Source organism: Pseudochaenichthys georgianus, unplaced genomic scaffold, assembly GCF_902827115.2.
Source record: "Pseudochaenichthys georgianus unplaced genomic scaffold, fPseGeo1.2 scaffold_1647_arrow_ctg1, whole genome shotgun sequence".
Taxonomy (NCBI): Eukaryota; Metazoa; Chordata; class Actinopteri; order Perciformes; family Channichthyidae; genus Pseudochaenichthys; species Pseudochaenichthys georgianus.
The window spans coordinates 1-12,500 of NW_027262458.1; the positions used below are offsets into that span (position 1 = coordinate 1).

Here is a 12,500-nt window from a genome sequence, read left to right on the forward strand (position 1 = left end):
AACGCACCACAACATATCAGATCAAACCCAGCAGGACAGCTCTGCGTACCTGAACGCACCACAACATATCAGATCAAACCCAACAGGACTGCAGGATACTTAATGAATCATCAATATCCAAAGCCCGAGCAGGCAACACAAACAGAGAAAAATACAGGATTGTTCGGTTTGGTGACAAAAGGCAGGCTTTTGAGACTGAGTGTGATGGAGGTAACTTCGTCACTGTGGACTGACGGCTTCGGGCCTTGTAATATTGCACATGTGGTTTAGTTTGAAAGTTTCTGTTTTGTCTGTGGCTGGTGATTGTGTTCTCCTGGTACCCTGTGTTGTCTCCACCTGTGTCTTATTGCCAGATTAGTGTGTGTGTGTTTCCCCTGTCAGTGGACAGATAGTGTGTGTGTAGGCTCTGTTTCCCCTGTCAGTGGACAGATTAGTGTGTGTGTGTGTAGGCTCTGTTTCCCCTGTCAGTGGACAGATTAGTGTGTGTGTGTGTGTGTGTGTGTAGGCTCTGTTTCCCCTGTCAGTGGACAGATTAGTGTGTGTGTGTGTAGGCTCTGTTTCCCCTGTCAGTGGACAGATTAGTGTGTGTGTGTGTGTGTGTGTGTGTGTGTGTGTGTGTGTGTGTGTGTGTGTGTGTGTGTGTGTGTGTGTGTGTGTGTGTAGGCTCTGTTTCCCCTGTCAGTGGACAGATTAGTGTGTGTGTGTGTGTGTGTGTGTAGGCTCTGTTTCCCCTGTCAGTGGACAGATTAGTGTGTGTGTGTGTAGGCTCTGTTTCCCCTGTCAGTGGACAGATTAGTGTGTGTGTGTGTAGGCTCTGTTTCCCCTGTCAGTGGACAGATTAGTGTGTGTGTGTGTAGGCTCTGTTTCCCCTGTCAGTGGACAGGGACACTACCTGTGAGATCCGTGTGGCTGCTGACTGTGTTCACCTGTTGCCCTGTGTTGTCTCCACCTGTGTCTTATTGCCAGATTAGTGTGTGTGTGTGTGTGTGTGTGTGTGTGTAGGCTCTGTTTCCCCTGTCAGTGGACAGGGACACTACCTGTGAGATCCTTGTGGCTGCTGACTGTGTTCTCCTGTTGCCCTGTTTTGTCTGCTGACTGTGTTCAGGTGGACAGCAACTGAGGCTGTGAGTCATGTGCCTGTGATTTGAATAAATGCCCACACTGGGTTGTATTCGGACGTTCTGCCTCCTTGCTTGGTCGGGCCGCTCAACGGTCAGCTTCACATTGAGAAGAAGGGCAGCATTTTGAAATGTTGAGATAAAGTCAGAATTTAGAGGGAAAAGTCAGAATCTCGACATTTTGAGAAAAAGTCAGAATTTTTAGGTTTTGAGAAAAAAGGCAGTATTTTTCAAATGTTGAGAAAAAGTCAGAATTTTGATAAAAAAGTCAGAATTTTGAGGAAAAGTCAGAATTTTGATAAAAAAAGTCAGAATTTTGAGAAAAAGTCAGAATTTTGAGAAAAAGTCAGAATCTCGAAATTTTGAGAAAAAGTCAGAATTTTGAGAGAAAGTCAGAATTTTTTTGGAAAAATACAGAATCTCGAAATTTTGAGAAAAATTCAGGATTTTTAAGAAAAAGTCAGACTTTTTAGGTTTTGAGAAAAAAGGCAGTATTTTTCAAATGTTGAGAAAAGTCAGAATTTTGAGAGAAAGTCAGAATCTAGAGCAGGGGTATCAAACTCAATTTCATCGCGGGCCACATTCACATAAAGGTTGCACTCCAAGGGCCGGTTGTAACTATATAAATATATTATATATATATATAAAATAATGTATTATATTACATTATTGCCTCTGAATTGGAATATTATCGGATAGGATAATAACTTGGTAATTAACTACATCCGAAAGCAGAAGCAAATAATTGCAAGTCTCTTTAGTACCATGTCACAAAACAAGATGCATTGTGGGACATGTAGTTCATGGGCAACCTGCTTCTGTAAAGTGGCATGTAACCGTATAATAAACGTATTATATTCTTTGCAAGCTCTTGCGGGGCCACAGAAAATGAAGTCGCGGGCCGGATTTGGCCCGCGGGCCTTGAGTTTGAGACCCCTGATCTAGAGGAAAAAGTCAGAATCTCGACATTTTGAGAAAAAGTCAGAATTTTGAGATTTTGAGGAAAAAGGCAGAATTTTGAGAGAAAGTCAGGATTTTTAGAAAAAAGTCAGAATTTTTAGAAAAAAGTCAGAATTTTTAGAAAAAAAGTCAGAATCTCGACATTTTGAGAAAAAGTCCAAATGTTGAGAAAAAGTCTGAATTTAGAGGAAAAAGTCAGAATTTTGAAATTTTGAGGAAAAAGTCAGAATTTTGAGAGTTTTAGGAAAAAGTCAGAGTTTTGGGATTTTGAGAAAAAATACAGAATTTTTTAGAAAAAAGTCAGAATTTTTAGAAGTCAGAATCTCGAAATTTTGTAAAAAAGTCAGAATTTTGAGAAAAAGTTAGAATTTTGAGAAAAAAGTCAGAATTTTGAGAGAAAGTCAGAATTTTGAGAAACAGTCAGTATTTTGTGAGAAAGTCAGTATTTTGTACATGACAGGATGATTATCTTTGTGACTGTGTGCCTCCCTCTCTTGGATATCAGCATGTGAAGGACACTGTTCAGGAACTAGTTGATGCTCTGTATGTGATGACTCCTTCCATTCTGGAGAGGATCACAGATACATGGATCCAGAGATGAAGCTCAAGCCGGAGACCAGGGAGAGTTTCCTAACAGAAACGTAAGACTCTGAACCCCAACATGCCCAGCTGTTTCTTTGGCTGCACAATAACAACCATGCAGGGGCGCACCTTGCGAACAGGCAAGGCTGTTTGGGGCCCCGGAGGTTGCTGCTGCCGGTTGTGCGTGGTGATGAAAAGCTGGTTCGAGGGCCCCCCAGTGAATGTTTGCCTAGGGCCCCCACTGACTCTAGGATCGCCACTGAAACCATGCTTCTCTGAACTAAAATGAACCCTAGTATAACACGTTGCTGCTGTCACCTGGCGCTGTAGTCCTTCCACTTGTCCTGGTGCTGCAGCAGCTTCTGATGCGTGCTCTGTATTTCCTCCTTCAGATCACAGAAGTCCTTCCTGGCTCCTTCCAGCGTCTGCAGAGCAGCGTCTCCTTCAGGGAGCTTCAGGCACGTTTCCTCCATCGTCTGCAGCCTCTTCTCACACAAGGACAGAGGACCCCGATCTCGGAAGAACGCCTGGAGGAAAACAGAATGACTTACCTTAGTGTTTATACACATTCTTGTATTCCTCTGGATTGTGGGAAACAGTGTTTCGATCTCTCTGTCTGTGCACACAAACTGAAAGATTGATAATAAAGTTGACTTTGAGGTGAGCAGCTTAAGCCCTGCTACAGGGCTGCTTATTGATTCAGTGGATTTCAGACGTGTGGAACTGATTTCCACAAAGAATGAGCAAAATCTCCACTTTGAATTGTGTGTTTTCCAGAGATGTGCTCATGGATGTCTTGGAAATAAGATAAGAGAGGACTTTATTCATCCTGAAGGAAATAGTTGTGCCAGAGTTACACAGATAAACCCAGCAGCACGAAAATACAACTGAACACTAACAGAGCGGAACAACGAGCAGTTCAATATCCACAGGGAGCAGGCGGTCACATCACGTGACCGTCTGGACGAGCAGTGCAACTCAATGTAGTGGCAGATACGCCACTGCATGTTATTAAAGAACATTATTGTTAATAATAATAATATTGCACGTTATATCGTGTATTATGATGGTAATGGTATTTATTTTGTACATGGTGGTGTGTGGAGTTTCTCAGTCCTCACCCGGTGCTCTCGGACCAGCCTCTCACTGCCCATCCCCGCCAGGTGTCTGTTCTCTCGGGTCAGCTCGGCCTCAGAGTCCTGCATCAGCACCTCCAGCTGCTTCCTCTCAACGAGCACCTTCAGACGCAGCAGGTGCAGAGGAGCCTCCGTCTGGACGTCCTGCAGAGACACGCTCAGTCTTACTCGGTGTCCCTCAGAACCAAACAGTCTCCATGCTCTACAAGAGGAACGCACTCCAGAAGCCTCTGTAGCATCTACTGTATTTACAATGTTGTTTTGAAACTACTCTGAGTCTCTTTTATGAACCTGTGATTCCACTTTATTCACTGAGTCCTTTCTGAGTGTTGACGACGTGAAGCACTGTTACTAAGGACATGACTCTGAAGTGTCCTGCTCCTACCCCAAGCAGGTCCTTGTAGCCCCCCCCTCTCTCCCAGCTGTTACTAAGGACATGACTCTGAAGTGTCCTGCTCCTACCCCAAACAGGTCCTTGTAGCCCCCCCCCTCTCTCCCAGCTGTTACTAAGGACATGACTCTGAAGTGTCCTGCTCCAAACCCCAAGCAGGTCCTTGTAGCCCCCCCCCCTCTCTCCCAGCTGTTACTAAGGACATGACTCTGAAGTGTCCTGCTCCAAACCCCAAACAGGTCCTTGTAGCCCCCCCCCCTCTCTTCCAGCTGTTACTAAGGACATGACTCTGAAGTGTCCTGCTCCAAACCCCAAGCAGGTCCTTGTAGCCCCCCCCCCTCTCTTCCAGCTGTTACTAAGGACATGACTCTGAAGTGTCCTGCTCCAAACCCCAAACAGGTCCTTGTAGCCCCCCCCCCCCTCTCTCCCAGCTGTTACTAAGGACATGACTCTGAAGTGTCCTGCTCCAAACCCCAAACAGGTCCTTGTAGCCCCCCCCCTCTCTTCCAGCTGTTACTAAGGACATGACTCTGAAGTGTCCTGCTCCAAACCCCAAACAGGTCCTTGTAGCCCCCCCCCTCTCTCCCAGCTGTTACTAAGGACATGACTCTGAAGTGTCCTGCTCCAAACCCCAAACAGGTCCTTGTAGCCCCCCCCCTCTCTCCCAGCTGTTACTAAGGACATGACTCTGAAGTGTCCTGCTCCAAACCCCAAACAGGTCCTTGTAGCCCCCCCCCCTCTCTCCCAGCTGTTACTAAGGACATGACTCTGAAGTGTCCTGCTCCAAACCCCAAACAGGTCCTTGTAGCCCCCCCCCCTCTCTCCCAGCTGTTACTAAGGACATGACTCTGAAGTGTCCTGCTCCAAACCCCAAACAGGTCCTTGTAGCCCCCCCCTCTCTCCCAGCTGTTCCTAAAGAGCTCCAGAGAGAGAGTAGATCTCATCAGGAGAAACTCAGCTAAATGCTGCCGTGATGAAACTCCACATCCTGTTCCAAACCACATCAAGGATCCTCTCTGAAACAGGAAGGAGCTCTCTCTCTCTCTCTCTCTCTCTCTCTCACCTTGAGAGTCTTTACCTTCCAGTGTCTGTGCAGCCGCCGCACCGTCTCCTGCAGACCCTGCTGCTCCAGCTGAGGCAGGATGTCCGTCAGCTCGTCGCACGCCTTCAGGAAGGAGTTCAGGACGCGCTGGTCCAGCTGAGCCAGGACCTCCTGCAGACACACACACTGGATTATCCTCCTCCTCCTCCTCCTCCTCCTCCTCCTCCTCCTCCTCCTCCTCCTCTCCTCCTCCTCCAAGATCTGTAAAGGTCCCCTCTAAGGTCCCCTCTCAGCACGATGCGTTCATGCTCTGGTAGAGGACCAGAACCAGGACCAGGACCAGGACCAGGACCAGGACCAGCACCAGGAGTCTATCTGCCTGCCTGTCTGGGTCAGCAGAATGGTTCTACCACACGTTGACTCCTCTCACCGTGTGCTTGCCCTGCAGCTCCTCTGGCTCTCCTCTCTCAGTCAGACAGCTCTGAGCCGTCTTCAGGACCTTCTCCAGCTCCGTGCGGGACTCTTCAAACCTCCTCATCAGACAGCTGCTCGCCTCCTCGTGCCTCCTCCACTCTGTGGACTCCTTGATCATCACCTGCACGCAGAGAGCAGTCAATAATCAGTTATTACAGTATAGACAGGTCACCTGGAGGTCAGCGTACCCGATTACGGCTGAACAGGTAAACAGGAAGTGAGCATAAACAGGTGAACAGGAAGTACCTGGGAGGAGGCCTGCAGGTCGGCCACTCTCTTCTGCAGCAGGTTCAGGTCCAGGTGCTCCAAGGTGCTGCTGCTGCTCAGAATCTTCTGGATGTTCTGGTGGTTCCTCTCGATGTTGGTCAGACACTTCTTACAGCTGTGAGTGAAGGTCGCCAGCTCCTGCAGACCAGCATCAGATTCATTATATGAAGTTTATAAAGTACACGTGGAAATGAGATCTGACCAAGAGCGAATTGTGTTGTTGTTTTGAGATCGATTTTAGAAGTCTGCGAAAAAAAATTGTGAAATTCAGAATTTGGCCTTTTGTCTCAGTTTCTCAGACATTTCTCACCATTTTGGGTTTTTTCTCATATTTTTCACAACTTTTTGGAATTTTGAAATGTTTCTGAATTCTAACGTTATTCTGATCATTCTGTACATTTTTAAAAATTCAGAAATGTCTCAGAAATGTGACGTGATCTAATAAAAATCAAAGTTCTGAGAGACTTTTCAAAATACTGGAAAAATTACAAAATATTTTTTTTTTCTCAGAACTTTTCTTTATTTTTGAATTTTTTATCATAATTTTGAAACTTTTTTTTTAATGTTGACTTTTTTCAGAATTCTAATGTTGTTCTCAAAATGTTTATGTTTTCAATATTTTGCCTTTTTTATAATTTTGAGGTTTTTTCAGAACTAACTTTCCTCAGAGTTCTGATCTCTCCCCAGAGTGGTGTCTGAGTGAATCCCCTCCCCCGTAGTTGTTTACCTGGCACTTGACCTTGAAGTCGCCCCCCTCACAGCTGGGGGTCCCTGTGATGTGACTGGCCTTCTCCAGAGCCTGGTAGAAACCTGAGATGTTCCTCTCCATCTCCTCCAGGGGGGGCAGCAGGGACTGGGACTCCCTCAGGAGGGGCAGGGACCGCTCCCTCACCTTTAAGATCACATGTTACATGATCACACACGCGCTCTCGCTAAGCGGTCCTACGACGCGGGTCATCAAGTGGATCGCTCAGCCAGCCGTGTCCTCTCTAGCTAGGTGTTCACATGAGGGGGCGGGATCTGGAGCATTCGACCAATCACAGACATGGAGAAGCTACTGACAGCGCAGCGTCACACTTCCTGAATGAAGAGTGAACTCTAATATCAAACACATGAAGAAGTTAAACTTTAAACATGACTCGAACCCTTGATCAGGATCAAAGCCTCAGAGCTGCAGCTGCAAGGTGAACACAGCTGGAGCAGAGCAAGTGTTGGAATGCGTCCATCAGCAGGTTCATGATGTCACGGCCCGTCTGACACACCGTCTGACTCTCATCACCTCTGACTCAGAGTCTCCTCAACGTGTTGCTGACATAATGCTTCCTCCAGTCTGTGGCGCTGAGAGTGCTGCACGGCCAGACACGCTCAGGGACTCGGATCAGAGACATGTGAGACATCAGGAAGTGATGTGCCGCGGACTGGACTTAGTGTACTCTGATCCGGGTACTGATGCTGACTGGACTTAGTGTACTCTGATCCGGGTACTGATGCTGACTGGACTTAGTGTACTCTGATCCGGGTTCTGATGCTGACTGGACTTAGTGTACTCTGATCCGGGTACTGATGCTGACTGGACTTAGTGTACTCTGATCCGGGTACTGATGCTGACTGGACTTAGTGTACTCTGATCCGGGTACTGATGCTGACTGGACTCAGTGTACTCTGATCCGGGTACTGATGCTGACTGGACTTAGTGTACTCTGATCCGGGTACTGATGCTGACTGGACTTAGTGTACTCTGATCCGGGTACTGATGCTGACTGGACTTAGTGTACTCTGATCCGGGTACTGATGCTGACTGGACTTAGTGTACTCTGATCCGGGTACTGATGCTGACTGGACTTAGTGTACTCTGATCCGGGTACTGATGCTGACTGGACTTAGTGTACTCTGATCCGGGTACTGATGCTGACTGGACTTAGTGTACTCTGATCCGGGTACTGATGCTGACTGGACTTAGTGTACTCTGATCCGGGTACTGATGCTGACTGGACTTAGTGTACTCTGATCCGGGTACTGATGCTGACTGGACTTAGTGTACTCTGATCCGGGTACTGATGCTGACTGGACTCAGTGTACTCTGATCCGGGTACTGATGCTGACTGGACTTAGTGTACTCTGATCCGGGTTCTGATGCTGACTGGACTTAGTGTACTCTGATCCGGGTACTGATGCTGACTGGACTTAGTGTACCCTGATCCGGGTTCTGATGCTGACTGGACTTAGTGTACTCTGATCCGGGTACTGATGCTGACTGGACTTAGTGTACTCTGATCCGGGTTCTGATGCTGACTGGACTTAGTGTACTCTGATCCGGGTACTGATGCTGACTGGACTTAGTGTACTCTGATCCGGGTACTGATGCTGACTGGACTTAGTGTACTCTGATCCGGGTACTGATGCTGACTGGACTTAGTGTACTCTGATCCGGGTTCTGATGCTGACTGGACTTAGTGTACTCTGATCCGGGTACTGATGCTGACTGGACTTAGTGTACCCTGATCCGGGTTCTGATGCTGACTGGACTTAGTGTACTCTGATCCGGGTACTGATGCTGAGGCAGATATTTAAGAGCTTTCTTAACGATGATGTTCTAATGGTCAGACTGCTCTGGAGGTGGAGCTGATGTTCTGATAGTGAGCACTGATCCGGATACAGACCTTGGCCAGCTGCTCCCTGACGGACCCCATCAGCTCCGTCATGGCCAACGTCTCGTCCTGAGGAGAGTCTTTGCTGAGCAGCTGGGCGGTGCGGCTCGCTGCCTTACAGGCCGCCTCCATCGCAGGCACCTTCTGCTTCACCTCCTGCACACACACACACACACACACACACACACACACACACACACACACACACACACACACAAAGGATGATAACTTAGCAGGTTAAAAACGGTCCCTCGACGGCTTCTTTCCGACAGGTCGCTTTAGAGAAGGCTTTGTGGGACTTGTAGTCTTTTAGACCGTGTGGACTACAGTAAATAACTAAAGGAAGAGGAGCCGTGTCTGACCTCCATGTCCTGGGCGAAGGCTCTGACGTTGAGGAAGGAGACCTGAACGTTGGCCACCATCTTCTGGTTGGTGTTGTCCATGAAGATCTTCAGAGCGCTGATCCCGTCCTGGTAGTCCTGACGCAGCTGGTCCACCTCGTCCGCCCGGGCGTACTGCAGCAGGAAGAGACGTCCTCTATTTCTATTACACATTTCTATTTGTATTGTTCTTCATTATGAACTCTGTTTTTCACCTTCCTTAATGTTTGTTGAAACATTTGTTGTTTAACAAATAAAAACAGCTACGTCCAACTCATTGGACATTTTAACAACAGCAGGTGAGCTGAGTCATGTGATCAGAGGCTCTACAGGTAAACAGCTGAGTCAGGTGATCAGAGGCTCTACAGGTAAACAGCTGAGTCAGGTGATCAGAGGCTCTACAGGTAAACAGCTGAGTCAGGTGATCAGAGGCTCTACAGGTAAACAGCTGAGTCAGGTGCAGCAGGTGAAACAGGTGTAGCAGGTGAAACAGGGGAAACAGGGGAAACAGGTGAAGCAGGTGAAGCAGGTGTAACAGGTGAAACAGGGGAAGCAGGTGAAGCAGGTGAAGCAGATGAAACAGATGAAACAGATGAAGCAGGTGAAACAGGTGAAACAGGGGAAACAGGGGAAACAGGTGAAGCAGGGGAAACAGGGGAAGCAGGGGAAACAGGGGAAACAGGTGAAGCAGATGAAACAGGTGAAACAGGGGAAACAGGGGAAACAGGTGAAGCAGGGGAAACAGGGGAAGCAGGGGAAACAGGGGAAACAGGTGAAACAGGGGAAACAGGTGAAGCAGATGAAACAGATGAAACAGGTGAAACAGATGAAGCAGGTGAAACAGGGGAAACAGGGGAAGCAGGTGAAGCAGATGAAACAGATGAAACAGATGAAGCAGGTGAAACAGGGGAAGCAGATGAAGCAGGTGAAACAGGTGAAACAGATGAAGCAGGTGAAACAGGTGAAGCAGGTGAAGCAGATGAAACAGATGAAACAGATGAAGCAGGTGAAACAGGGGAAGCAGGGGAAGCAGGTGAAGCAGATGAAACAGATGAAACAGATGAAGCAGGTGAAACAGGGGAAGCAGATGAAGCAGGTGAAACAGGTGAAGCAGGTGAAGCAGGTGAAACAGGTGAAACAGATGAAGCAGGTGAAACAGGGGAAGCAGGTGAAGCAGGTGAAACAGGTGAAACAGATGAAGCAGGTGAAACAGGGGAAGCAGGTGAAGCAGGTGAAGCAGATGAAACAGATGAAACAGATGAAGCAGGTGAAACAGGGGAAACAGGGGAAGCAGGTGAAGCAGATGAAACAGATGAAACAGATGAAGCAGGTGAAACAGGGGAAGCAGGTGAAGCAGGGGAAGCAGATGAAACAGATGAAGCAGGTGAAGCAGGTGAAGCAGATGAAACAGATGAAACAGATGAAACAGATGAAGCAGGTGAAACAGGGGAAGCAGGTGAAGCAGGTGAAGCAGATGAAACAGATGAAACAGATGAAGCAGGTGAAACAGGGGAAGCAGGTGAAGCAGGTGAAGCAGATGAAACAGATGAAACAGATGAAGCAGGTGAAACAGGGGAAGCAGGTGAAGCAGGTGAAGCAGATGAAACAGGTGAAACAGGTGAAACAGATGAAGCAGGTGAAACAGGGGAAACAGGGGAAGCAGGTGAAACAGATGAAACAGATGAAACAGGGGAAACAGGTGAAACAGGGGAAACAGATGAAGCAGGTGAAACAGGGGAAACAGATGAAGCAGGTGAAACAGGTGAAGCAGGTGAAGCAGGTGAAACAGGTGAAACAGATGAAGCAGGTGAAACAGGGGAAACAGGGGAAACAGGTGAAACAGGTGAAGCAGGCGAAGCAGGTGAAGCAGGGGAAGCAGGTGAAGCAGGTGAAACAGGTGAAACAGATGAAGCAGGTGAAGCAGATGAAACAGATGAAACAGATGAAGCAGGTGAAGCAGATGAAGCAGATGAAGCAGATGAAGCAGGTGAAACAGGGGAAACAGATGGACATTTCTCCATAAAGTAGTTGTACTTTTAGAATAACACTGTCACCTGTCAGTGCAGAAGCTCACTTTAGACGAGGTGATACAGCAGTCTCCCGTTGGGCTCAGGTGACAGCAGGTACGATTATATGATATTTAATGTTAGATATTGTATTTATATGTGACCTACGTGTTTGACCTTGACGAAGAGCTCCCTCCACCTCCCATTGAGCAGCAGCAGCTGTTGCTTCAGGTCTCGAGACACGGACTCGTCACACGTCTCGATCAGGAAGTTCCCGGCGTCGTTCATGTCCGTGTGCTGCTGCATCCAGTGAGACAGGTTCCTGAAGAAGTCCTGAGGAAGGGGCAAGGCATTCAGAGGACACATCAAACATATCAGCTTCTTCGCCCCAGGTCATCGTCGCGTTTGCATCGATGGATGAGCCTGTCTTCAGAGTTTCTGCTCTGGTTCTGGTCGGTATCTCCTGCGGTTATCCAGAGTTCATAGTAATAATTAGAGAGTATTCTGCACTCACGCGCTTGCCCCCCTCGCTCTGGTTCAGCATGCTCTCGGCGTCCTCCAGCCAGGCCTGCAGGGAGGCCACGGTGCCGCCGTACTTCTCCCAGTTAGAGAGCACCTCCTCCAGCATGCTCCTCACGCTGCGCACCTCCAGAGCCAGGTTCCTCCACTGAGAGGAGGCGTCACAGAGCAGCTTACTGACGCCCTCTGCCTCCTCCACTGGAACACATGAATATGAATATATATCAGATCAGAACAACAAGAGGAACACAGGTCTGGACCAGAGGCCTCCTTTCTAAAGGGATATACGCTCAAAAGATGGCGTGCGCCAGTTTCTACGCAATGTTTGCGATTTATAAAATATTAACTTGAGGGGAAAACGTGCGGTCCTCCACGCAAACTCTAACCCATGCGTACGCACTAAGCACAACAACGGGAGGGACGAGAAACTGCGACCCCGTTGGCAGAAGGAGGGATGGAGAGAAATGTGTGGAAATAATACCGTGAATAAAAAGTTACCTCTCATTTATCAGATATCAAGAATTCACTTTCAAACATCGATTAAAGCCAATCTTTAAATGATTAAACAAGCGCCTGCTTGAGACTCCTCAGCGCACACACATACACACACACACACACACACACACACACACACACACACACACACACACACACACAGACACACACACACACAGACACACACAACCTGGAGACATAAATAAATACGGATATGTTATTTAAAACCACCTGGAATATGTCGTGTTAATGTTATGACATGTTTCTCATGAAGGATGCGGTGAGCAGGAGGAATATATAATATCGTTCTCATTAGTCTTCATGCAGAGTGCAGTGATTGGTCCAGGCGAGTTGATTAAAGACTGTTAAAGGGGAGGAGTCAGAGACAGGCAGAGGTCAGAGGTCAGACTCACCTCTGCTACAGGTCTGAGACCCTGCATCAGGAAATCAATAACACTGTTTACACTCTGCCCGAGATACAC

General features: G+C 47.8%; 1 protein-coding gene across 1 annotated transcript in view; it reads right to left on the reverse strand.

Moving 5' to 3' along the window:
- Positions 1-2,974: 2,974 nt before the first annotated feature.
- LOC117441295 (nesprin-1-like) overlaps positions 2,975-12,500 on the reverse strand; it is a 24,081-nt gene continuing 14,555 nt past the window's right edge. Inside the window, exons 11-20 of the mRNA XM_034077485.2 lie at positions 11,519-11,721; positions 11,173-11,337; positions 8,981-9,133; positions 8,631-8,774; positions 6,698-6,862; positions 5,950-6,108; positions 5,660-5,824; positions 5,266-5,400; positions 3,782-3,940; positions 2,975-3,187 (exon numbers count right to left, since the gene is read on the reverse strand). Coding sequence (XP_033933376.2) covers positions 2,975-3,187; positions 3,782-3,940; positions 5,266-5,400; positions 5,660-5,824; positions 5,950-6,108; positions 6,698-6,862; positions 8,631-8,774; positions 8,981-9,133; positions 11,173-11,337; positions 11,519-11,721 — 1,661 coding nt within the window. The remainder of the gene's footprint in view (positions 3,188-3,781; positions 3,941-5,265; positions 5,401-5,659; positions 5,825-5,949; positions 6,109-6,697; positions 6,863-8,630; positions 8,775-8,980; positions 9,134-11,172; positions 11,338-11,518; positions 11,722-12,500) is intronic.